The sequence below is a fragment of the Marmota monax genome, unplaced genomic scaffold, assembly GCF_021218885.2.
Source record: "Marmota monax isolate L192 unplaced genomic scaffold, Marmota_monax_Labrador192_F-V1.1 WCK01_AAM20220418_F8-fsc00002, whole genome shotgun sequence".
Taxonomy (NCBI): Eukaryota; Metazoa; Chordata; class Mammalia; order Rodentia; family Sciuridae; genus Marmota; species Marmota monax.
The window spans coordinates 32,982,394-33,009,473 of NW_026693571.1; the positions used below are offsets into that span (position 1 = coordinate 32,982,394).

At 35.3% G+C, this 27,080-nt stretch overlaps 2 protein-coding genes and 1 pseudogene across 4 annotated transcripts in view; 1 reads left to right on the forward strand and 2 right to left on the reverse strand.

Moving 5' to 3' along the window:
- The window catches only part of Gask1b (golgi associated kinase 1B), a 59,714-nt gene that overhangs the window by 24,979 nt on the left and 7,655 nt on the right, over positions 1-27,080 (forward strand). For all 3 annotated transcript variants that reach the window (XM_046459003.2, XM_046459006.2, XM_046459004.2), the window contains exon 3: positions 754-968. In XM_046459003.2, coding sequence (XP_046314959.1) covers positions 754-968 — 215 coding nt within the window. The remainder of the gene's footprint in view (positions 1-753; positions 969-27,080) is intronic.
- On the reverse strand, positions 17,033-19,263 carry LOC124102576 (60 kDa heat shock protein, mitochondrial-like). The gene has a single exon (XM_046459002.2). The coding sequence runs from the start codon at positions 19,205-19,207 to the stop codon at positions 17,486-17,488; it is 1,722 nt and encodes a 573-aa protein (XP_046314958.1). The 5' UTR covers positions 19,208-19,263; the 3' UTR covers positions 17,033-17,485.
- LOC124102670 (ribosomal protein uL24-like) lies at positions 22,112-25,646 on the reverse strand (annotated as a pseudogene).

Below are 27,080 nucleotides of genomic sequence, written 5' to 3' on the forward strand. Positions count from 1 at the left end.
TGAGGAGTGAGTGAGCCTGACACAATTTGACACATTTGAGAAAAAATCGTGTGTGGTTATATACATGAAGAAATGACATTTTAAAAAATATACTTTATGAGATTATGTGTGGATAAATGATCCATTACCCAGAGCACCGTCGGGCTACACTATTTCTATCAGAAAAGAAAAGAAATAAATAAATAAACCTCTTGCTTCTTTTTTTTTTTTCCTTCTCTGGAGATTATAGTGATTGGTGTGGACCATACAATTTCATTTGGAAATTTTTGACTTCTAAAAATTCTTTTTCTTCCTGACATCATAATGTGGCCTCAGAAAAATCAGACAGTTGTTATTACAAATAGAGAACAGCTCCACTCAGACATTGAATAGACAATTATAAATGTCTGGATTCTTTCCTTTTCTGTGGTGGCTGCTTTTAGATGTGGAATAAAACCACATTAGCCAGAGGACGTTGTTATTGGTGGTTAGTGACCTATTCCTGCCACATCTATAAAATATCTTGTTTAAAAAAATTTTTTTTCGTTGTCTAACAATAATTTTCCACTTTGTAAGATTTGTAACAGGAAGCATCATTGCGGTATAAAAATATTGAAATTTTAGAAGACAAAGGGACCATAAAATATGATGAATCAATCTCTTGCATTGGCCAGGTGAGAGAGTGAGGCAGTGTGAGTGAATATCCTGCCCTAAGGGCAACCACAGGGTCAATAACAGGATTCTGAAAGTTTATTTGTCCATCTGATTCCACAGATGGCCGTCCATGTCCTATCACTCTCTGGGACTCATCTTTATCTCCAGCAAGTAATGATACCCATTCTTCAGTCAAGCTCACCTGGGGAACTTATCAGCAGTTGCTGAAACAGAAATGCTGGCTGAATGGCCGGATACCCAAACCTGAATGGGGCTGCACTGAAATCCATCACCATGAGTGGTCTAAGATGGCGCTCTTTGATTTTTTGCTACAGGTAAGTTTATCAAGCCAGCAATTGGTTATCTAAGACTGACACTTAGTTATATAAGCCTGACCCTAAGAAATTTTCAGTGCCTGGAGATTTTATGAAGCCAGAGCTTAAGTTCTATAATGCTGTATTTGGCGAGTGTAGTATGCCCATTATGAAATCTTACATTCTTTTGGGACCTAATCATAAATGTGCTTTGGTCTTTTCATGAGTTTGTGAAGAGGCAATTTACTGATCATCCTGCAATAGTCGTGCTCATCATAGCTACAATTTATAAGACTATAGGGAGTAGTCTTATCCATTTGGAAGGTGAGTAAACTGATGTTTGGTGCCATTCATTACCTCATCCAAGTTCTCTCAAGTACAGAAAGCTAGAGCTGGGATTCCCTGGGACCTGTTGGTGGTATCAGTTTATCTGCTTTCCATCATCCCACACTGTGTTTCAGCAGCCATCTAGCTTACAACCACCAATTCCCTTATTTTCTTTTCAGTATTATTTTTTGGAAATATTTTATTAGTATTTGACATTGGAAAATGATAAATGTTGACCATCTATGTAACTGGGTGACTCTTCACATATAATATGTTACTTGTAACTATTCTCTGTTTCAATGAAGATTTCATGACTCTCTCTCTACTCCCTCATTTTGATTACTGTCTTTCCATTCTCCCAGTTTTTAAAAACTGGTTTTTCTGTTGTTGTTCTGTTAATGAGTATCTCTGGAAATTTAGGACTGTAGGACATTTGCAAAACATTCTCCTTCTGATAGTTCCGTGTGTGTGTGTGTGTGTGTGTAAAAGGAAGGGATACAGAGGCCAAAACTTAGGAGAAAGCTAGCATAGTGTAGAGTCTAGGAAATAGGAACTGTGATGAAGGAGAGAAGGACCTCTGGAGTCAGTGTTGCAGAGTGACCCATGAGAAGTGAGCTGGGAAGCAGGTGAGGAGGCAGCCAGTGGTCACCAAATACTTCCCCCTTTAAGATCAATTGGAGACCAGGTGTGAGGCTTAGACTGGTTTTAAATATTTCACATGAATTATCTCATTTTTCTATTTTATTAACATATTAGCTCTGTGATCCAGTATCTTCTCTCCATTTACATGTAGAGAAACTGAGGCATAAGTTATTATCAAGAACTATGAAGAGTGGGGTTTTACTTGGTTTGCAGGTTAACAGCCTACCATAGCCTACCACAATTTAATAGATAGTATCCTGTGTTGGAAATGCATGATTTATTACTCATGACACAGTGAGTGGTATGTGCCTTATGCTTTCCTTGCTCTTCTAGTTCCATGGGGGTGATGCAGAATGGTTGTGGTGAATGTTTCATATAACGTGTTTGTGTCAGTGATGAGGAATCTGAAGCAGAAATGCCACAGAGAGAAATACCTTTCAGTAGTTACCTAACTTGTTCTGTGTTATATAACCAGGAATTTCCTAAATAAGATCTCAGCAAGTCTAGATAACTCTAGATTATGTATTCTTCACCTTCATTGCATAATAATTACTAAATTATCCTTGGGTTAATGAAACAAATTGGTATGATAAAATATAATAACAATAAAATGTGGTACAAATGAAGAGACTGAGGGTTAAGAAGGTAAACAAACTTACTTTGAGGTCAGATATTTGGGGAAGAAGTTAGCATAAATGTTACAGTTCCTGAAAATGATGACTGGAGGTATAAAGGAGAAGAAGTCTATGAATCAAGTAGCAAAGTCTATGGAAAGTAATGGCCTTGAAGTTTGAAACTGATGAACTAACCTATAATGAATAGATAGCAAACTCTGGTTGAAATACTTTAATGACATATGTTTTTATTCTGGGACCCTCAATTAAATCTACCCTACTGCCTTCATAATTCTCCTTTCTATCAGAGGAAATTATTACTAAACCAATAAAATATATTTATGCAATATTTACTATGCATAATAAGGGCCAGGGGTGTAGAACACCAAAGTCGAATATGATGATTATTCTCTCTACCACACTCCAGGTTTTTAAAAAAAGTATTTAGTTGGGAAAATATAATATATCAAACAAATGATAGCTCCATTTAAGAATGATTGGCTGAATATAAGTTTTAATTGTCCTGAGGTCAAAAGGGGAAGAATACTTTGCCATCAAATAGCTAGTGAAGGAAGAGGAATTAGAGTAGGATCATAGGGCTCTCATAGATAGAATAGGGAAAGCAAGAGGGAGAATATAGGATTGGTGATGCCCATTTAGTATTTAAGACATTCTATATATAACATTTGAAGTGGAGAGTTGCTTTAGGGAGCAACAGTGCTTCCTGCCTCAAAAGCTTATGATGGAACATGAAGGAAGAGACCTATTTTCACAAGATGGGTGTTTACCTGGTCATTCTTCTGTTCATTACACGGCCTGTGCAGGAATAAATTCCAGGTAATCTCATGGATGGATATGGGCATGTGAAATCACTATGATGAACTTTTAACAAAGAAAAATATTTCAAATCCCTTGAAATAATACTTTTAATAATCTAATATTCATAGAAAGTTTGCTATGTGCCAGGCACTCTCATAGGCACTTAGATTCTAAACACTAAAATGATAACATATATGATCCTTCTATCCACCCTATGATATTAGTACTATCATTGTTAATATTGTAAAGTTGTAGAACCTGAGGCAAAAAAGAAATAGGTAATCTGATCAGGGTTACACAAGTAATATGCAGTAGTGGTAGAACTTTGGCTTAAGAAACAAACTCCCTTGTGCATGTATGAATATGTAAAAATGAATCCTACTATTATGTGTAATTATAATGCACCAGTAAAAAAAAATTAAAAGAAAAACTAAAACAAAACAAGAATCAAGCTCCCAAGCAATGCTGCCCTCTGTTCATTACATGGGGGAATAATAACTTCATAACTGAATTTTCCAAGTCAAAAAATTTGGAATCATATAGGTAGTCCTGTAATACCCCCTCATCTATTTGGTGACCAAAATCTTGATATCTCTTACCTCCACCTTCTTTTGTTGTGGGGCAGGTCACTCAGAAAACACACCAAGTCCCAGTCTTTATTTAGCCTGCCAGCTGGTGACTGCCCCCTACAGGACCCATAACTGTCTCTGCAAGGAATGGCCCAGAGCCTGAGCATTTTAGGATATTTACAGGCAAAAACCACACCTGGGTTGATGTAGCTGCAAGCAAACAGGTACAGAAACTGAATTGGGCAGTTAGCGAGACAATACAGTGGGTACATTGGTATTTCCCATGGGACTTTCCAGGTTGGCATAGCAGCAAGCAAGCAGAAGAGAAGTGGGTTAAAATGACCCTAGTTCAGTACAAGTTAGAGAATGATTACTAACATCTAGACAATCAATCTCTGACAAGGTACATTGCCCGAGAAAAATGGAAACCAAAGAGAACAATTTTACATTGTATAAGAATTGCTATTTTGTGTTGCCAAGTATGTTATGCTAGGTAACTATTAAGGGATACAGAGGTGGGGCTTTCCCAAGGGAGAAACATTTCTTACATGATATGGAGTCTCAGGGTAAAATGGAGTCTGTTTGGTCATTGCCCATATAGCCTGGCCCATAAAACTTTTAGGAATAGATATGCTCCTGTCTTATTTTATGTGTTGCCCTTTCTTACCTGGATGACTCCCTACAATTCACTCAAACTGGGAGCATTTTCTAATTCCATGAGTAAGGTATGAAAGTGCCTGTTTCCTTCTTTTTTTTTTTGCCAACTCAGGGAAGTGGAAGGAAAATTAATGTTTTTGTTAATCTTATGGACCAGGGGTTTGAGGCTTGTTTATAAACTTTTAGTTTTTCATGTTGAGTGAGATTGAGAATATCATTTTTCAAATACGTATTTTGTTTTCAGTGAACTGTTTGTTCAAACCATTGCCATTTTTATTTCATTTTGTAACTTTTTCTTATTGTTTAACAAAAAGGTTTTATATCTTATGAAAATCAGCCTTGATCAGTCCTATAGGTCTGCAGTAGTCTGCTTTTTGTCACTATAACAAATACTTGAAAAAAATCAACTTATGAAGAGATAAAGTTGATTTTGGCTGTTTTACAGATTCCAGTCTACGACTGATGGGCCCTGTTGCGTTGGGCCTTTAGTGAGGCAGCACATTATGAGAGAAATGAGTGGTAGAACTTGTCTCATGGCTAAGAAGTTAAAGAGAAAGAGGAAGAGCCTGGGATACCATAATCCCTTTGGGTTCACATACCCAGTGACTTGAAGACCTCCCACTAGGCCCCACTTTTTAAAGGTTCTACCATCTCCAAGTAGCACTACCCTGGGGACCAAGACTTTAAAAATATGGGCCTTTAGCTGGTATTCCAGATCCAAACTCTAGTGATTCCCCAGAATAATTTTTCTTAATTTGTTGTTTATCTTTTGACTCATAGATTTTACTCCAAGGTGTTGCACTATTATATAAGATCACATCTTATTTGTATTTGTTTTGCCTCTGTATTTAGCATTATAAAATGTTCATAGAAATATACTAATTGAAAAACTTTATTGGACAAATGAGTGCATCAACAAATAGGTCATTTTTCATGGTTTCATGGTACATAGTTATTATTTTTTTACAAAATACTCCTGTCTCATCACTGACACTGAAAAATTTTATTTGAATGTCAAAATATATGCTTTTTTCAATGATATTCAGGAATGTATTGGATGGATTTTGTGAACAATCTTAGACAAATTATCCCCAAAGCAAAGTAAAATCACTTCCTCTGTGATACTCGCAAGGGCTGGGGAATACAGAACCCAGTTGTTACTTTTCTGTATACAGCATTCTTTTTGTTTCACCCAATTAATGAATCTACATTCACAAAGGCTATGCATGCCATTTACTGGCTCTGTAAAATGTGAGAGACAAGTAGTCTTTTATTCTTGAAGCTTGGGGGGTATAAACTGCATAGACTAAAATTCTCCACTGTTAGGAAGACAAACAGAAGGATTCTAGAGAATGTTTGAATTTCTAAGATTTGGTCAAATTTCTCAAGATTATATAAATTGACAGGAACAAATTTGAGATGAAGACGATTGTATTTTGATCTAAGGGACGTTGTAGTATGATAGTTAATGTAGACTCTGGAGCTGGTCTATAAGTTTGAATCCTGAGTCTGTGCTAGTAATTCCTTACTTGAGAAGTTGCTGTAACTTCCTTCTGCCTTGGTTTCCTCATCTGTAAAAATAGGATGGTTATAATGCATATATACAAGGTTATTGGGAGGATTAAATACTTTTTTACACATAAAGCATTTAGAATAATGCTTGGTATATAAGGTTGCAAATAAATTTTAACATTTCTTAAACAAATTGGTCATCCAGAATTAAGAGTAGCAGTAAATAAAAATTAAATAAACTATTACTTTTATTTTTTAGATTGCAAGTCATTCCCAAATAATTTTATTTTTTAATTCTCTTATGGTTTTTTATACCTATGGTAGGTCTCAGTTCATTAAGGTTTAATTATATTTGACTAGTCTGTCTTCTCCAGTAAGCTGTGAATTTCTCAAAGGTAAGACCCTGTCTTACATTATATTTTCCAAGAATACATCATTATTCAATGAGAAATTAATGGCTGTTCACAGAGAGGATGAACAAAACCATATCCTGGAAAATACTTGCTTCTACCATCAGCAAAGAGAATTACATAGTTCTTTTCACTTGAATTTAATAAACTCTTTTAGGTTCTTATTTGTTCTAGATACTGAGCAGTTTTACTTTTGGTGATAAAAATATGAATGAGACCATCTCTCTGCCTTCAAGAGTTATATAATCTAGGTATAAGAAACAAATAATGATACACTATATCAAGCACCATTATTAAGTCTAAAATTTTGCAGAAAGAAATAAGGTGTTGTCAATTCTTGTGGCATTAGAGGTAAGAGAATGTGAACTGAGAATATGACACTTTGACACTTAGCGTGAAAATGAAAGAACACATGGAAATTATGTGAGTCCAAGGGACAGGAAAAGAGTTTAAGAGAGAGGGATCCTAGCAAAGAGCTAAAAGTGTGAAAAAGTTCATTGAATGGGAAAAAATGATGTTTACAGAAACTTCCTGTTTCCTAAAGGTAGTTTTGTCTCAGATGGTTGTGAGTAATAAACTTATGTTCATATATTCAGCAAGAAACCACAATATGAACTGGTATGCCTTGTCCCTTAGAGTGGTCTCTTTTCTGTTACCTCTACCTTTCTTTTAACATGGCTTGTAAAGATTATTTCCTGAATCTAATGAATTTGATTAAGGTGTGTTAATCTTTGACCTCTTCCCTTCTCCTTTGATCCTATGGGTTATTTTTTCCATTTAATACTACGATAAAAATAAAAATTAAGATTTCAACCAGCTCTTTTTTAAATATGAGGAAACTTATTATTTTTTTCCTAAAAGGATATTTGTTTCTTCAGGAACATTCTATATGTTAGTTAAAGAAAAATTCTGATTATGGCCTTCTTGGTACATTATGAAATTCTCCCAAGCAACCCTCCCTTTCTCCCTTCTGCTCCATGATAAGAGTCTCACTTCTAGCTTTCAGAAGCCAGTGAAGAAAAACACAGGCAGGGGCTCTGTCAGCAAGAGGCATACTGCTTCAGAGTCTTGGACATTGGGATTTCAAATAGTTGGGTCAGTCTTATTGTTTCACAGAACTAGAATATTGCCAATCGAAATGACCTCCAGCTATGTACTTATTGATCGATCCAAGCAAGAAACTGCTATCATTGCTCATTTATTTCCCAGTGAACAATGAGAGATGAGGTAGTCAGATAATTTCTTGGCTCCGAGTAGCCAAGAGATTCTGGATTTAGCTTTGGCAATATTGGTCAGCATGATGAAATGGCTGGGATCTGATGAGCAAAGATTGCTGAGGATCAGAGGGTTTAGAGAATGAAATATTTCTACTTTTTACATTTTTGTTGAGGTATCTTCCCAATTTCTTTGTGTGGAGAGAATCAGAGAATCTGAGTGGTTTGCTTGGTTACAGGGAGTTTCTTACTAAGGTAAAGGATCTGGGGACGGTATGATTCTAGGCATCACAAATGATAAACTTAAAACTTTGCAGGTGTGGCCATGCTAAGCACTGAAATGTATTTTAATTGTTATAGAATTTTCATTGTACACAACAAACTTTGTCCTTTGTCATAAGTGAAATTGAAAATCATTTCAATATTGATGATGCTAGTTAATAAGATCATGTTATTTCATCTAAAAAGGCCTAAGAATACCTTTAAAATTATGACACCATCATTTCATTCTTCTGAGTATTGCTTACAGTAACTGAGCAAATTGGCCAAAAACTTTGATATTTATTCTTATGAGACAAGGAAACAGATTATTGCAGAGAAAAGGGTGTAAATGAAAGGGCTACAACATGCCAAGAAATTGTTGTTATTAGAGAAGGATTTGAACTATTTTAATTTTAAATCCAATATTTGTCTTACTTTTTTATTTAATTATATTTTATTACAGTAAGTTTAATATATAATACTTCATTTTTAAATGAGTCATCGCTTTTGAGTAAAAAGCCACAAAAGTTATAATTTCTATGCATGTATAGCTAAACAATTTCCTTTAAATAGCATTTGGTCATTTCAGCTGCTTCAAATTGATGTCTGGAAGCAAATCTGTCACCTCATCCCCTAATGATTTGCCCTCTTGACTTACCTATTTCTATTCATGACATTTCTATTTTTAAATTTGCCAGGTATGAAAATTAGAGTCACCTTTTAATCTTCCTTTGCTTAGTGCCTCATAGTCAAGTAGCAGCAAACTTTGACAGTTCCTCATAATCACCCTTGTCATATTTTCCTTTTCATTCTTATTAATGCTACTGGAATTAATAAGACTTTCATCAATATAGTCAGAATGTTGTAGGAGACTCATAATGGATCTCCTTGGCTGTAGTCTTCCTCATTTGCCATTTAATGTGCAAATCATTCTCAATTGATCTTTCCTTCTTCCCTTTTAATCACATTGCCTTTGTCAAAACAGAATCTCCAAAGACTTCCATTTGTTTGGAAAATAATGCATTAAAATTATTATAGAAGCTTAGTGATAGAGCATATGGTTAGCATGTGCAAGGCCCTGGGTTCAATCCCCAACACCACCCCCCCAAAAAAAGTGGAAAAATTAAACATAACAAGATATTATGATGAGCTCTAATGTACCTATCATCCAATTGCAACAATCATCAGCTCATTACCAATCTTGTTTCATCTCTACCCTGTCTAATTCCTGTGCCCATGTTAATTTGGAGCAAGTCATTGACATCAGGTTATTTTATTTGAAAATATTTCAATATGTATCACTAGAGGATGAAACATATGAGTACATTATTACACATAAGCACATTATAATACCCCAAAGAAAATGTAGCAACAATTCCAGTCAAATATGTATTTAGTGGTCAGATTCTTAATTATTTTATAAATGCTATATATTTCAGTTTACCTGAATCAGAATCAAATTAAGCCTACCCCTGTGATTGGCTGGTCTGTCTTTTAGCTTATGGAATACACTTCTCTTACTTTCCCCCAATTCCATTAACTTATTGAAGAAACTAGACTTTTGTTTAATGGAGGTCACACTCCGGATTTTGCTGGTTGCACTTCTTTGGTGACTTTGTTTTATTCTCATGTATTATATTCCATTATTTTTTCCATGTACTATATTCCAATATTTTTTCCATGTACTATATTTTTGTCTTTATTCCATGCACATTGGTGTTAAATTTAGAGACTTGATAAGATTTGCCTTTATTTTGTCAAACCTTCATAATAGATAGTGCTGCATTCTTTTATTAGGACACAGTTAATATCCAGTTAATCATTTTCATGATATTAACAGTGACAGACACTCACAGTGATCCATCAGTTCGGCAGGCATTGGAAAATGGTGAGCCTCATTCTATCCTACTTCTTCACTATTAGTTCATTTATTATTTTTCTTTGAAGACAAATTTTCCCTAATCTCCTGTTTGATTATCCAGTAGAACTGTTTATACAGAAAAAAGACAATTACTTTTAAGAAATGCTATAACCTGACCTTTTAACTTCCTTTCCATCTTGTCACCATTCCTTTGCACTGTGTGTGTGTGTGTGTGTGTGTGTGTGTATTGTAGAGCATGGTCTATCTGCTGTCACATTCCTGGCGTATTCTCCACTGCAGAACTACTCCTGCAAAGCTTTCTGGGACTCACTTAACTGGATTAAGTACCCTTCTTCTTCTGGACATCTCATATAATTTTAAAATAAGTTTATATTGTATTTAATTTATAGAGAAGTGACAGAATATTGCACATGTAAAACAGATATGAGTTCAAATTCCAGCTTGTTTAATAGTAGAGAGTTCATAATTTTTCTGAACTTTAATTTATTATTATTATTATTATCATTATTTATTTATTTTTTTGGTGCTGCAGATTGAACCCAGGGCCTTATTAATACTAAACTACACTTTACCACTAAGCTACAATCTATTCTTCTAGTGGGAGAATAATTCTATCTTCTTTACATATTTATTATGAAAATAATATAAAGTAATGCACACAAAGTACTTATAATGCCTGGAAGATATCAAGAACTCAACCAGCATATCTACAACCGCTCCATGTATAAAGATTTGAATTGCATATACGTATTTATATGTATATATAACTATCATAGCTATGATTTTCTGAGTCTTCAAATATGGAAAGCCCCTTAATAGTAGGGATTATATTGGTATTTCTTTGAATTTTCTACAGTGTAGGGATGCCTATTACAGCATCTGGTGCTGCAAGAATCCACAAGACCACATAAGATCAGTTTCCTTGGACCTGTCATTCAGGTCAGATTGGGACAGAGACTGTCATTTTTATATAGACAAAGGAACTGCAGAGTACTTCCTTAAGTATTTATTAACTGTGGGGTTCTCAGCCTACAGAATTTGCAAACTCATTTGAGATTTTATTCCTAGATTCTGTTCCAAGGTTTCTATTCCTTTTATTCAGTCATAAAAAATACCAAAGCATAAAGAGTAACAAAACAAATACCATATTTCTCCTATCCAGAATTATTCTGTCAATGTTTTTTTCATTCTTGCATTCAGAGATATAATAATAAGTTGAAGTTCCCTTTGACTCATGTCACCCTCTGCTCTTCTCCTGCATTTTCTCCCCACAAGTCATCCCTCTAATGAAATCAGTACACATCTTTCCAGTCAATTTAAAGATCATTTTGCATGCATGTATGCATGGATCCATGCATAATAAGTGGATATATGTGTGTATTTTAAAAATTTACCTACTGTAAAGGCAATTGACTATGTATTTTTCTTCAACTTGCTGCTCCTAGGAAAATCTTAGTCTAGCCAATATCTAGTTTGGTTATGGCAGAAATAAGGGTGTGGTAGGAGGTAGATAATAGAGAAAATCTATTCCTGAGAACATATGTCTATAAGGCAGCAGCCAAGAAATATTCTCCAGACTATAACCAGAGTCTTAATGTGACAGATACTACAGATTATATATTTCTTACTTTTGGACATTTTAACATCATATAAAAAGCTTTGTTTGGCTTTGTAGGTGTTTAATTTGAGTAGTTTGCTTTATAATTATTTGTTCTATTTTTTTTCTGTTGGCATAGTTCAGCACTTCTTATTTTACTTTATAAACAAAACCAGGAATTATGGACATACAGGGAATTGTTTAAGGGATTCAATTAAATTAAACACATCTGAATGGAGGGATTTCTATGTTCTATCTGGACAATTTCCACTTAGTCTGTGGGACTGTGTCATTATTTGAGATTTTGTAACTTGTCCTTTGAATCTGACAAAATGTCATTTTCATGCCTGGGAACCAGTGTTTCTCAGTGTGGTTCCTTCCCAGCTGTTTTCTTTATTGATCTGCACATCTAATTCCACTTTAAGTGTCTACAGAACACATTCTGTTTCCACATGGGAATTCCTTTGGATTTAACCTTTCAAACAGCATCTGATCTAGGAATTCTGAAACATCTCCCTTTGCAGAAGTTGACCTGTTTCCTTCTGAGTGTTAGGCCTTCTCAAAACCTTGGGGAGATTAGGAAACCAACATTAGAATTATATGGGTCTATACTTCAAAAGGCAAATGGTTTCCCTTTTTTATGGGCCTTAATGGAATCTTCTTCTCTGGTGCTCAAATTCCCTTCCAAAATATCACAGTTTGGGAAAGTAAATACAAAGGCATTGACCTATGAATCTCCCTTTTGGGCTTTGACATTATTTTTCTAGTTGAGACATGACATTTGGGGACCATGTTCTCTCATTTCACAGATTTTAGCTATTTATTTGAGTTTTCATGCCGGGAACTTCGAAGAGAAAAGGTGGTTTAGCCCCACTGAGCTATGTTTGACATAGAGACATAGCTTGCTAGCTAACTGGTCTCTGCAATCAAAATGTACTTCTCTGGAGCCCAGCATACTTTCTTTTAAAAGCTGCCCGTGAATCAATGCATGTCTCTCTTGTTAAGGAGCACACAATTCTTCAGGTATTGGCTTCCAACATGGAATCCTTTAGAACGTTGTGCATTCCTTTTTAAAAACATTTTCCTAAAATTTTTAATTGACACATAAGACATGTTCGTACATTTTTGGATATACAGTGTGATATTTCAAAAAAATATGTAATGACCAAGTAAGGTATATGGAATATCCATTGACCTTGAACATTTATCATTTGCTTCTACTAGCTATTTTGAAATGTATGATTAATTGTTGTCAACCATAGTTAAACCCTACTGTGGTAGAGAACATTATAAGTTGTTCCTCCTATGAGTCTTTACACCCTGTACCTATTAATCATCTTCTCTCCATTTTTCCTTCCCCCCCAATACTTCCTAGCTTCTGGTAAATATTAATCTACTCTCAACTTCTATGACATTAACTCTTTGACCTCCAGATATGAGTGAGACCAAATGGTGTTTTTCTTTCCATGCCTGACTTATTTCACTTACTATAACATCCTCCAGCTCTATCCATATTGTGAAAAAATGGAAAATGACAGAATTTAATTTTATATGGTTGGATAATGTTCCATTATGAATGTGCACCACATTTTCCTTATCTATTCATCCATCAGACACCTCAGTTTGTTTCACACTTGGCTATTGTGAATAGTGAGGTAATAAACATGGGAGTGCAGATATCTCTTTGACATACTGATATTATTTCCTTTGGACATATACCCACTGGTGGGATTATTAGATCATATTGTTGTAAAAATTAATATATTTTTTCACTTACTGTTTACATTCATTTTCAGAGATTATTGGCATTGATTGTTCTAAAGCCTCATCTATATAAAAAGTAGACTAGGAAACTGGTCGACCTTGGTCTTTGCTCTTGTCTCTGTCAAAGGAATAAATAAAGTGGGATAATATAACATAATAAATCAAAGTGCAGCACATATTATTTAACTATATATTATTTTTGTTTATTTCCACTCTTCCACAAATATTTTAGGCGGATCAGTGCATAGTTAGTACATATTAGTCAGTAAGTCTAAATACATATATCTGTTGGAGAGATCACAGATTTGAGAATGCCTGTGGGATTCTATGTGTTACAACCATTTGAGATTCAAAAATTGTTTAATACATTACTTAAACTAGCTTTGAAACTGGCTTTCTCACTACCTGTGCCATTAAACCATAGACTGAAACCAACCATGGGCTGAAACCAACTTTACTGGTATGTTACAGGGAAACAGGAGTTTAGTGCATTGGCCCTCTAAGTACATCTGCAAGGAAGCAAATTAAATGATGGGAAAAACTGACTTGATAGTGTTTCCACAGGAATACCTGGGAGGGCACACAGATATTCCTTAGTTTTTTTTTCATTCTCTCTTTTCTACTTCTATATATATTTGGCTACTTTTTAAAAAAATTATGGTTCATTATTGGCTAATGAAGAAGTAGACTCAGAGTGTGAAGAGTTAACTGAGAGTTCACCCAGTGCAAAAGTGGGATAAGGATTCTGTTAGTCTCATTCTCTTCCCAATCACATTTATATTGTTTATGGACACAATTTACTAAGAGATATATGAACTTTAAGGAATCATTACTGTTGCATGGGCAAATTGAATGGGACTGTTTGTAGCAGTGTGTGTGTGTGTGTGTGTGTGTGTGTGTGTGTGTGTGTTTGCCTTTTTTAGGATTCCATGAAGTCAAAATTATTTTCATAATAATACTGAAAGCCTTTTTTTTCTGTTTCCATTGTACTGATAGTTGCACTAGTGGGTAAATCTGTTGATGTTTTAGCATGAATTAAGACAGACACTAAACTACTACTAGTCATTACAGTCTTGTTTACCACTCTACTCACAGGGAAAAAACACATTAGCTAAATGCCAGATTCACTTAGGAGTGTCCTTTGTGAACAATAAAAAACATTAATATCACTAATGGTAAACATAAGTATATATCATTTTAATATCCACAGTGATGAGAGGAATGTATGAAGCATATGTATTGCATCTCTCAGTGCAATGTTTGTATTGAAAAAAAGCACTCATGTGATTATTGGAATTTAGAGCTTATATTCCATTGTAACTTGAAATAAAAATTTTGTTTCTCTTAAATTTTCTTTGGAAAGTATACCAATTTCCTCTGGAATATGTTAATTATGATGAAATGTAATTTTTTAAAAATATTTTTTTAAAATTCTGTTTATTCTTAACATGCCAAATAACCCCCATAAATAAATTCTCTTTAGGAGTCCTTAATGATTTTAAAAGTGTCCTGAAGTCAAGAGTTATAAACCACTGCCCTCGGTTGACTTTTTATGAATAGGATCCCCTTTGTCTGTACAGTAAGTTCTTTGTTACTTCAAAGGTATTACATTTCTGTGATTTTAAGATTCTGCAATTTTAAGATTTTTGAGATTTGTTTTATTTTATTTTTTACAAGAGACTGTACAGGGGGAAGCATGGCTTATGGCCTAATTAGACACCTTTTAGTAGTTAGCTATTTGAACTATGTGAGTGAGCTCCCAATAAGTGAGCCAAATAAAGCCAGTATTCATTCTTTCATTTTCTTTTTTTTTTAATATACGTACTAAGTTTGTTAGTTAGTTCAAATACCTACTAAGTTTGTTCACTTTGCGAAATATGATGCTGGTCACTGGAGAGGAAACATAGAGAACCATAATTGGAGGCATTAGTCTGTAATCTCCATGAAAGCAAGAACACGGTCTTGTCTACCCAGGGAGGCAGCAGGGTAGGTCACCCGGATGTCTGTAAACATTGGTCCTCATTGGTCACTTGTTTCTTCCTCTAGGCAGGCTGCTTACCCTCTTTGAACTTTTTCTTCATTTGAGATATGGTTAAAAAAAAAGATACATGCCAGTTTAGATTATTTTGATGATTAGAGGCTTTATATTATGAAGTACATCAGCATTTTTCTGGAATGTCTTAGCAGGTTACCTAAAGGACTTTATTTTATAGCAACCTGTTAATTCAAGGAACATATAAACAAGTACATCTGAGAATGGGAAATTCTATATGATATGTAAAATAATTTTTGAAAAAAGTTTAAAATTTATTTTTAATGACCAAAAACTAATCAGTGTCAGAATTAATTTGTTTATTAAGAGAACTGAGTTCCATGAAAATGCATGCATTTAAATAGTTATTAGATTTGTTATATTAGATTTTGTTAACTATAAACAGAGTTGCATTTTGCTATAATCATTCAGTTTGTCTTAACTTTTGTTAATTTCCTTTTAATAAAATCCCTATTATAGGAGAAAATAAAATTGATGAAAATTCCATATAAAACCTATGTAAAAAACTGGTATGTTTTTTAACTCACAGTAATGTCAATTTTTTTTGACTCACAGTAAGTTAAACAAAATGTAAGTTTTCATGGATAATTTCCTTTCAGATATAAATGAACATGATTTTTAGCTTAATTATAAACTTATTTAATGACAAGTTAAAAATAATGTTTCACTATATTGAAAGGAAACATTTTATTATGATAAGCTTGTTTCATTCCCATTTAATATTTATTTGTATAGTATAAATTCATTATAAAATTAGAATTTCATAAAATGTAAAAATTATTGTTTTAGTCTGCACACTCTTAAAATCTTTACAGGAAGGTGGATGTGCCTTTGGCAAGAGGTTATTTTCATGCAGTTCTGTTTGTTCAAATTTTAGAACATGAACTTTCCTTCCTTAAAAATAGATTGCCACTTGCTTAGTGATTCTATCTAGAGTCTGTGGTATAGTGATGCTTGACTGCTGGTACTTATCCAGATGAGGTGTGGTGTATGGGTTTAAGTACTGTGTCCACAAACCAGATCCCCAGATCCAAATATATCGTAGCATTAAAAATATTTGTACTTATCCACAAAGAAATACCACTGTGACTTAACTTGTGATTCAGTAATATGAAAAAAAGTAGAGATTCTTCCTTGAATTGGTACATATTGATATTTATTTTTAAATGTGGAATCTAGAGATAGAGCAGCACAATGATTGCTGTTTACAGAAGCAGAGGACGGGGAGCCTGTGGTTTTTGCTAGATGTATATGTGGGAAGTAGATTATTTTTACTTTTCTCTTTGTTCATCAACTGCTCTGCCAGTCACATTTGCATGGTTACTACTGTAACAAGCACCCGTTGTCATGGCAGCACGGAACAAAAATGATATCCATTGTTTCATGAGGTGAGCATTCCCAAGTGATCCAGGTGTAGGCGGATCTGTGGGCTTTTGCTCTGTGTAGCTCACAGAGTGGCTACATCTGTATTGACAAGTACAGGGGACTGTGGGACTTGTGCAAGGTTGCTCTTCCCTATGACCTGGTGTACTTTATACATTCATTAGACTACCAGGATTCAGCTCCAATTCCATCAGTAACCTTGTAACCATACACTGATGTACATCCAGAAAAACTCATGTACAAGGATTTTCCACTATGAGTGATTAGCTGATAAACAAACCTATGTGGTTTTGCATCTCCACATGCCTTAGGTGGTGCTGAAGAGAGGATCGTGTTTTTGATTTTTGGCTTTGTCTTTTTTTTTTTTTTACTTTAAACAAATTTTTATTACACAAAGGTTGTCACATAATTGGATATTTCTCTACTTTGTACACGATTATTCTCCACAGAAAGGCTGCTTCTGAACTTCTCATCTGGTGATGGCAAGCACTAAAATCCTGATTTTAGCAGAATAGTAGTAGAAATGCCTCAATGATTTAAGTTGAAAGCAGTACATTGGTACATGGCTCTTGCACCCAGTATCAGGAATGTACAAATGTCTTTATTCAAAAATAAAAAATAAATTATTTGTAGGCATGGACAATGACAGCAGTAAACCATTATATACTGTCAACTGAAACCAGTAACTGATGGTGATAGTGATTTTCTTAAACATCAACCAGCCTTTTCTTCAGTCATTCTCTTCAACTGACTTCTCTGAAGTTATTGGTGAGGAACCCTGCCTTGAGCTTCCTGTCACAGTTCATTAATAATGGTAAAGCACTATTCTGAGAATTAGAACATGCCACCTCCCATACCACCTCCCATTCCACCCATTCCACCCATTGCAGGGTCCTTTTCTTCTTTAGGAATTTCTGTGACTACGACTTCTGCTGTAGTTAACAGAGAAGCAACTCCAGCAGCATCCAATAAGGCAGTTCTTACAACCTTTGTTGGATCAATGATTCCTTTTTCTACCATATTCACAAAATCTCCAAGCATAGCATCATAGCCAACTTCTGAGGAACTCTGCAGAATTTTCTCCACTATTAAAGAGCCTTCAACACCTGCATTCTTAGCAATAGTCATTGCAGGAATTTTGAGTGTTCTTTTAATGATTTCTATACCAATTTTCTGATCTTCATTAGCTGGAGTTAGTGAGTCCAAGGCTGGAATGCACCGAAGCAGAGCACAGCCCCCACCCAGAACAATGCCTTCTTCAACGGCAGCTCTCGTAGCATTAAGGGCATCTGTAACTCTGTCTTTCTTTTCATTCACTTCGACATCACTTGTCCCACCAACCTTGAGCACAGCTACTCCATCTGAAAGTTTTGCCAGTCGTTCATTCAGTTTTTCCTTTTCATATTCACTATTTGTCGTTTCTAATTGCTCTGTAATTTCTTGAATACGCTTTTCAATTTGAGCTTTATCACCTTTTCCTTTCAAAAGCATGGCATCATCTTTGGTGACAATGACCTCTCCAACTTTTCCTAAATCATGAGGCTGAACATCTTCAATATTTAGGGTCAAACCCTCCTCACCAAACACCGCACCACCAGTAGCAATAGCCATATCTTTAAGTTGGTTCTTTCTGTTGTCACCAAAACCTGGAGCTTTAACTGCCACAACCTGAAGACCAACTTTCAGCCTATTCAAAACAAGTGTACTTAGAACTTCTCCATCAACATCTTCAGCAATTATGACCAACGGTTTACGGTGAGCATTGGCAATTTCAAGAGCAGGTACAATGGACTGGACGCTAGAAATTTTCTTTTCACTCAACAGAACATAAGCATCCTGGAATTCACATTTCTGACCTTTTGATGTATTAATAAAGTACAGAGAGATATAACCTCTATCAAACTTCATGCCTTCAATAATTTCTAATTCATCCTCAAGTGTTTTTCCATCCTTTACTGTAATCACACCCTTTCTTCCAACCTTTTTCATTGCATCAGAAATAATGTTGCCAATTTCTTTGTCTCCATTTGCAGAAATGGTAGCAACCTGAGCAATTTCTTCAGGAGTTGTCACAGGTTTAGACTGCTTCTTGAGTTCAGCAATTACAGCATCAGCAGCTAACATCACACCTCTCCTGATTTCCACAGGATTAGCACCCTTGCTAATCTTCTCGAAGCCTTCTTTGGCAATAGAGCGTGCCAGTACAGTAGCAGTGGTGGTGCCATCCCCGGCCTCTTCATTTGTATTATTGGCAACATCTTGAACAAGTTTAGCTCTAATATTTTTGTATTTATCCTTTAAATCAATTGACTTTGCAACAGTCACACCATCTTTTGTTACTTTGGGACTTCCCCAACTCTGTTCAATAATTACCGTTCTTCCCTTTGGCCCCATTGTAACAGCTACAGCGTCGGCTAAAAGGTCTACACCTTGAAGCATTAAGGCTCGGGCATCTGCACCAAATTTTACATCTTTGGCATAAGCCCGAGTGAGATGAGGAGCCAGTGCCCTAGACACTGGTCTCATCTGGCGAAGGACTGTGGGTAGTCGAAGCATTTCTGCCGGACGTCGGCAGGGAGTGCACGCGGCAAGGCAGACCGTCTGCGGCGAGTGAGGGGGGCTTTGTCTTTTTGAAATAATTAAGATAACTGTTGAAAAAGTAACTGTTTTCTGCGTGTGTTCTTAAAACCAAATGAGATATCAATGAGGTAACTTGGATTCAAAGGAGTTTTCCAGAAAACTGCTAATTAGAGAGAAGAATTTCCTTTTGTTATTTCTGTTACACCTGCTTGTTGTGTTTTTATCAGATGCCTTTTCATGCAAGGCATTATGTTGGACTCTCCTCAAGATATGAGAATTCATAATATATGGTTGGTGAAATTAAACCCACACAAAAAAGCTAACTAAGTGATAAGCATAGGCAGTTCCATTGATTACCCTGTTTATTTATTTTTAACTGTTTTTTGCTCCATTTGCTGGAATCTACTTTAAAAAAAATCTATGCCTTAGATGGGCACGGTGGTGCATGCCTGTAATCCCAGATGCTTGGGAGGCTGAGGCAGGAGGATCATGATTTCAAAGCCAGCCTCAGCAAAAACGAGACACTAAGGAACTCAGTGAGACCCTGTCTTTAAATAAAATACAAAATAGAGGTGGGGATGTGGCTCAGTGGTTGGGTGCCCCTGAGTTCTATCCCTGATGTGCCCCCAAAAACAAACAAAAAATCTATGCCTTGATATACCACCATCATTTTGTTAGTCTGACCCTTCCCCATAAAAGATGGTGCTTTGGAAAAACTTTGTAGATAGGCAAAGATAATGTGACTTCCAACTTTCACTAGATTTTATTCAGTAAAATACACATTTATTGAATGCTTAGTATATGCTAGGTTTTGGATGAATTGTTAGATTCTACCAATTACATATTTTATCAAGTACTTAAATTTTTAAAAGTACAACTTTCTTTCTGAAGGTGTAATTTTTTTTTCAGGTAAATGTTTAACATATTTTATAATGAATTTTACTTTTTCTATTTCCTCGTTTTTTAACTGATGCATTATAGTTGTACATATTGATGGGATTGTTAGATACTCATATATGCACAATATAACAATATAACTTGGCCAATATGACTCCCCAACATTTCTCCTCTTCTCCCTGTCTCCCACCCCTTCGTCCCTTTCCCTACTGGTCTCCCTTTGATTTTTAGAAGATCCATCCCCACCTTTGTTTTCCTTTTTCCTCTCTAGCTTTTGCCTATGAGAGAAAACATGCCACCCTTAACCTTCTGAGTTTAACTTATTTTGCTTAACCAGCCCTCTCGTTCCATCTGTTTTCCTGCAACTGCCATAATTTCATTTTTCTTTATGACTGAATATTTTCCATTTTGTGTATATATACCAGATTTTCATTATCTATTCATCCATTGATGGACACCTAGGCTGATTCCATAGTTTGTTGGGAATTGTGCTCTGAAGGTGCAGTTTTTAACAGTAAAAACAAATTGGGAAAAGAAATGTGTAGAATCTTAATATACGGACTTAGCAAACTGGAAATACACTTACTTACGTAAACCTCCAGGTATATACACTCACTCAGACCTTAAGGAGGCACAGGAAAACACAGGCACAAAAAATATGCAGGTTTATCTAATTTTAACCAACATAATGAAAAAACGTTTTGATAATGGAAATTTGCTGTTAACAAGAACATCCTCATTTTGTTCTATCTTCATCTTCCAAGTATGTTTTGCTTTAGTTTTCATTTTTTTAAAAATTTTCACCCGACTCCCACTCTCTTGCCTTCTCCTTTTCTTCCAGTTCTACAGGAGAAAATGAGAAAACTTGCAGATATAACTATAGTTAAATTTTTCTTATGGGCACAATGCTCACAATCATCTTTTGCTCTGCCTGCCTGCCTCCACGTTCCCTTACTCCTGGCACCATTAATCTTGTGCTGTACAAAGTGTGATCCAGGGATGCATGCCACTTCACACCAGTCCAGGATAAGATAAATACTCATATTGCAAGTAAGCATTCAGAAACTTCAATACCAATTTGGTAGAACAATTTTTGTTGACGGAGTCTATTTTTTTTTAGTGTTTTGTATTGTTGAACATTTTATTTCTCTATTTTTTTTTTTTGTACTAGGGATTGAACTCAGGGACACTCTACCACTGAGGCACATCAACAGCCCTATTTTGAATATTATTTAGAGACAGGGTCTCAGTGAGTTGCTTAGCTCCTTGCTTTTTGCTGAGGCTGGCTTTGCACTTGTGATTCTCCTGTCTTGGTCTCCTGAGCCCTGGGATTATAGACTTGCACCACTGCACCTGGCCTCATTGCTCTAATTTTTACTGATTAATTTGTTAAAACAAATTAATAGTCCCATGGAGAAGCATCGGTCTAACATACTGTGTCTACAGATTTCTTACCTTTATGCTTTTACCTGTTTTCTACCTAATACTTAATACTCAACTGTAAACCTGTCCTTCCTGAGTTTTTCCTTGAACGCCCACACTGAAGTTCTTTGTGTTTCTACTAAACCCCATACAACCATATTTACTGAATGTAGTATAATTTAACATTCAGTACAAATGTACTTGCTTTTTTGGCAGTATTGCCTGGGAGACTCCAACTGAGAGATATAGTCGGGATAGATAAATGCATGGACCTCAAAGTCATGTTCATCTGGGTTTGAATCCTGTGTTCTGTCCTTTAAGAGTTGAGAGTCTTGGGGAAGTCAGCTAGCCTATTTGCACCTTAGTTTCCTTGTTTATCAAATGGGGCTATCTGTAGAACCTATTTCTTAAGGTTACAATGAAAATTAAAAGAAACAATACATGTGATGCTTTAAGTATATGGTTTCTGTGCATACTTAGCACTTGATATATGGCCACTATATTTTCCATTATTAATATTAATGGCACAGTTAGTATATTTTCTTTTCATTTGAGCAGTTTTTAATTGAAAGTTGTATATAAGATGCATTTATTCATACTCATCTCAATGATTTCTTCCTTATATCTGTTCTTTCCCTTTCCTATTTGGTGAGATTTGGCTTTCCATTCAAGGATCTTCTTGCATCTTTGTCCAGTTTTAGCCTGGTGACAACCACCTTGCTGGGATGAATGAATACATGGATGGCTGTACCATTAACCTTTTCCCACTACACCTATTCAATATTCATGCCATATTTCTTCCTGTAAACCTGGACTACTTGCCAATCTACTGACCTTTATAGTGTCCTCCAACAACATAAATTTTACCATCCTTTCAGATGGGCAGGGATGAAGCCTTGTACTTCTGCTTCAGCTCTTTAGACAAGGGGGAAGATCTATCTTCCTGCAAGTGTTAGGAGGTGTATTGAAATGTCTCCGTTGGCTCTTGCTTTTTTCATAAGTCACAAAGCCATTGAACTTTATTTTGGTTGTTGCTATTTTGGTGATGGCCACAAAGGGAAGAGCTAATATATTTTATTACCTTTATTCAGGCATTGCCTGAAGTTAGTTGTTTAATCACATTGTCTTGAGGAAAAAGAAGCTATAAAGAAACTAACCCAATTACTTGATTGACTGATTTTTGAAAACACAGCTAGAATAGATGGTGTGCATATAGTTTGAAAGATATAGTTTCTGCAGATTTCTAATGGGTCTTGTTGAGCCAACTCCTTAGAGCATGGGTGCCCTCATTTAGGCACTACAAGAAAATCATGAATCACTTATAAGACACTTTTTTCCTATAGGCAAAACTGGGACTACCAAAGGAAAATTGGATTAAGAAAAATAAATTTCAGAAGGAAATATATCTAAAAATATTCCACTGGGCTCCTCCACCCCAATTGGCTGAAACACCTGGATTTTTATAAGTATAATTTTAGCTAGAGAAACACTGAAAAGATACATTTTACTAAAAGAGAAAAGAATGATTTTTCTGGAAAAATCATGTGGAAGAGCAATTTTGCAAAAATATTTATTTGTTTTAAAGAATAAGATGTAAATTCAAGTACTGCCATGCTGGTGACTAAAATTCACAATTGCTTAAGTGACAAAATTTATACTCAAATTTCCTTCTTTGTAGGATAATTAACAGATAACAGAGGCACAAAGATACGAACTACAGTGCTTACTCTTGTAATAATTAAATGAAATGATTGTTTTAATGTGTGCACTAAACAAGTATATTAAAACCATATTATGGATTCATAGCTATGTAGGATGTGCTTTATTAGGCTTTAAAAAATAGGTAAGCCATCTTAAATGGAAGCAGGGATATGTTCACTATATAGCTAAAACAACTGCCAACCAAAATGGTACTGAATTTAAGGAAGTGATTATAGTTTTGTGGTGAATTCATTTCTGGTGTATTGAATAGGAATTCAGAGGAAGACTATTAAAAATTCTAAGAAGAGTTAACATGATTTAAGAGGCAGACAAGCCCCTTGCTAGACCATGGCAATTATATAAAGACAGAATTTAGTACAGTTGGAGGATAAGATAAACAAAGTAAGATTATTTGAGACCTCACAGTCTTATTCTATATCTCTCCACTGTGCACAAGCGCGCGCGCACGCGCACACACACACACACACACACTCAACATGTGAGCATTAACATTTTGTAGAAGAGAAGTTGAGCTGAACACACAAATTCATTTTTAATGATAATGTCTGTTAGACATAAATGTCACAACAGTTGGTCAGACAAATGGTAAAATCATCACAGACTGTTGAGTGATTCAAAAGTAGATCACAGAAAGAACTTTACAATGTACTGTAGGAAACAATGTAATGTTGGTGAAGCAAAACAAACAAACAACAACAAAAAAAACCTGACATCAGTCTTTTCCACTGCTAACTTTTAATATTTTCATGTAGTTCAAAGTTAGAAATTTACAGCATTTATAAAATTATTAAAGGTTAGGACCTAAATGCTAAAGCTATTGTTTAACATCAATATATTTACTATACATGGCTTTTGCTAGTTTGGGCCTGAAATACTCCATAAAGACCCATGTGTTGAAGGGTTGGTCCTCAGCTTGGTACTTTTGGAAAGTGGTGAAACCTTTAGGAGATGGGCCCTAGTGGTGGGAATTTAGGTCATTGGGGTTGTGCCATTGAAGGGGATATTAGGACTCAGTTACTTCTTCTTTCTCTCTTTTGCTTCCTGGCCCTGAGGAGAGTGGTTTTGCTTTACCACATTCTCTTGCTATAATATACCACCACAGGCTCAAAGCAGTAGGTTCAACAGACAGTGGACTAAAACCTCTAAAACTATGAACCAAAATAAACCTTTTATTTTTATAAATTGATTATTCCTGGTATTTGTCATAGTGATGAAAAATAGACTAACACAGCTTTTTTGTAGAAACAATACAAATTAGCTATGTGTCCTAGTCCTTTCTCCACCACCATTAAATCAACAATAAAGGAGATTAGGGTTCAGAGCTGTTGTAAAAAATTTGGCAGATTTTGTCCTTAAGAGTTAAATTCTAAACCCATACATTTAATGTAATAGATCTTGTTGTTTTGATCAAAATTTTAAAAGATTTTTCTTCATTTACAGATGTCAAATATAATTGAACATAAACATATGGTGATGGAAAAATTTTATAAAGATTCTTTGGTAATGATTATTAATGTTTATTTAAAAAGGCAGAATTGGGTAAGAAGCTGCTTTTAGAAAAGTTATTTTTTTATGTTCTCCCTGACCTTAAATAGTTGTCAATCAGATGCAGTGTCTTTTATAATTTGATTTCTCTTTTATTGAAAAGCCATGGTACTACATGAAATGAATGAATCATTTGAGGATAAGAGGCTAAATAAATTTTCCTAATAGTTTTAAATTTATGCTTTTGTTTTTCATTCCATATGCTCTTCTAACCTATAGTGATTTGCTTGGGAAACCCTGGCTCACCCTGTGTAGGCTCATGTCAAACAAATGCACTTTAATCAATGGTGGTGACTTATTGTTCCCTGGAGTGGTTATTTAATTTTGCAAACTTCAAAAACTGGGTAAATGACCTTTCTCTGTTTTCTAGATGTAAATGAATTTTTTATCAAAGCCATCCTTTGAGAACAGTAACTGTGACCTTTTGGTTAGGTTTATGGCCCTATAGATGAGCTGCTTGGAAACAATCTCTTATTACTTCTAAACAAGCAATGTACCCTCTTAAGCTGTCCAAATGCTCATTTGCTCATTGACCACGGCTGCCATATATGATAAGCTTTACTTAAGCTTTGTAGAAAATTGGGCTATAATAGCTTCTCTTCCAGTCCCTGCTCTTCAAAGCATGAAATTTGATACAAAATTTATTTACATTCAGAAAACAGAGAGGAAGGTGATTTGCCCCATTTTTGCAGTTTGCTGTCGTAGCAAGAGAAAGGTAAATGACCACTTCATTTTCTTTGAAAAGTATGAAGGTGAGGAGGTGCTGGCCATAGGGAACTTTGGCCTTGTTGTCCTGTCCACTGATGAGCTGTAGTAGATGTTCAATCATTGTTCATTGAGTTTTAATGTAAGATCATTCCAAAGTAGGCTAAATTTTGGCACTCTATTTCTGTGTCACTTTCTAAGTAGCTGGCCTCCCACAGGAACCAGCCCCATGGGAGCTGCAAAAACACAGAAAGAGGAGAGAAGCATGGGAATTAAATATCCAAAGAATAAAAGTGTCAGTGTCTGTGTCTAGACATCTTTCGAATTATGAGCACAGATAGAATCTTTGGTCTCAAACATTCAACAGAATGTGCTAGGGGAAAATTGTGGAATTTTGGAAACAAACAGATCTGTGCCTATAGCCTAACTCTGTTACTTACTAATATTCTACCCTGGGCAGGTTACTTAACCTCTCTGAGGTTCAGTTATTCTTATAAGATGGATGTATTGCCTTTTATTTTGGAATCTTGTTATCTATGGGTGCTTCAACAATATCAGAGTTTCAATTTTTTTTTCCAGATTTGCTTTAGTCAGACTTCCAATACTATAACAAATACCTGAAGCTTATAAGAGAAAACGTTTATTTGTACTCACAGGTTTAGTGAGTTTTAGTCCATGGCCAGTTGGTCTTTTGCTTTTTGGGTTATGGTAAAGCAGTACATCATGGATATTACATGGCGAGGAAGGGTCTGGAGTCCCAATATCCCATTTAAGGGTCCACCCTTATTGATCTAAGACCTCCACTAGGCCCTTCTCCTAAAGGTTCTACCTCCTCCCAATAGTGCCATGCTGGGGACTAAGTCATTGACACATGAGTCTTTGAGGCCACTCAGAGTCCAAACTACAGCAGGTGTCTCCTAGATGCTTGCATCAGGGCTGGAAGGTATACAACATTTTCATTAATCTTCCTACCAACTATGCAATTCAGATTGTACCATTTCCTTTATACAACAATTAAATGGAGAGATAGTATATAGAGGAATCTGTACAAGATTGTGGAGCTAAGTGTGAGAGCAGAGAATTGACTTTAAATTTACTTAATTTGTAGGTTTATTTTACCCTGATTCATAAAGATTTATTTTTCTTTTCATTCCCCAAATGGAATTACACAGTTTTCTAATTAATCTGTTTATCCTCTTCTGAAAGGTGGCAGTTCCTAAAACTCAAAGTATTTTAATGGTTTTTATTATTGCTCACTTATTCAGAATCTACCACCACATAGGCAATGGTTTTAGTTTTCATTATTGGGCCTAAGATCTTTCCAATAGGTTTCTTCTAAATTATTTCAGATTAGCTACTGAAATACTGAAGTCCAATGCAATACACTTTTAGGTCAGTGAGATTTTGAATAATCCTACCTGAGGAAGAAAGCAAGATGTTACCTCCTGGATAAGTAAAAGTACAACAGTGTCTTGTCTTTTCTGAACAGAGTGAAAATCCTGCTGGCCATAAGTCTACATGTGATGTCAGTGGGAACTTTGAATACTCAGGGTGGAGA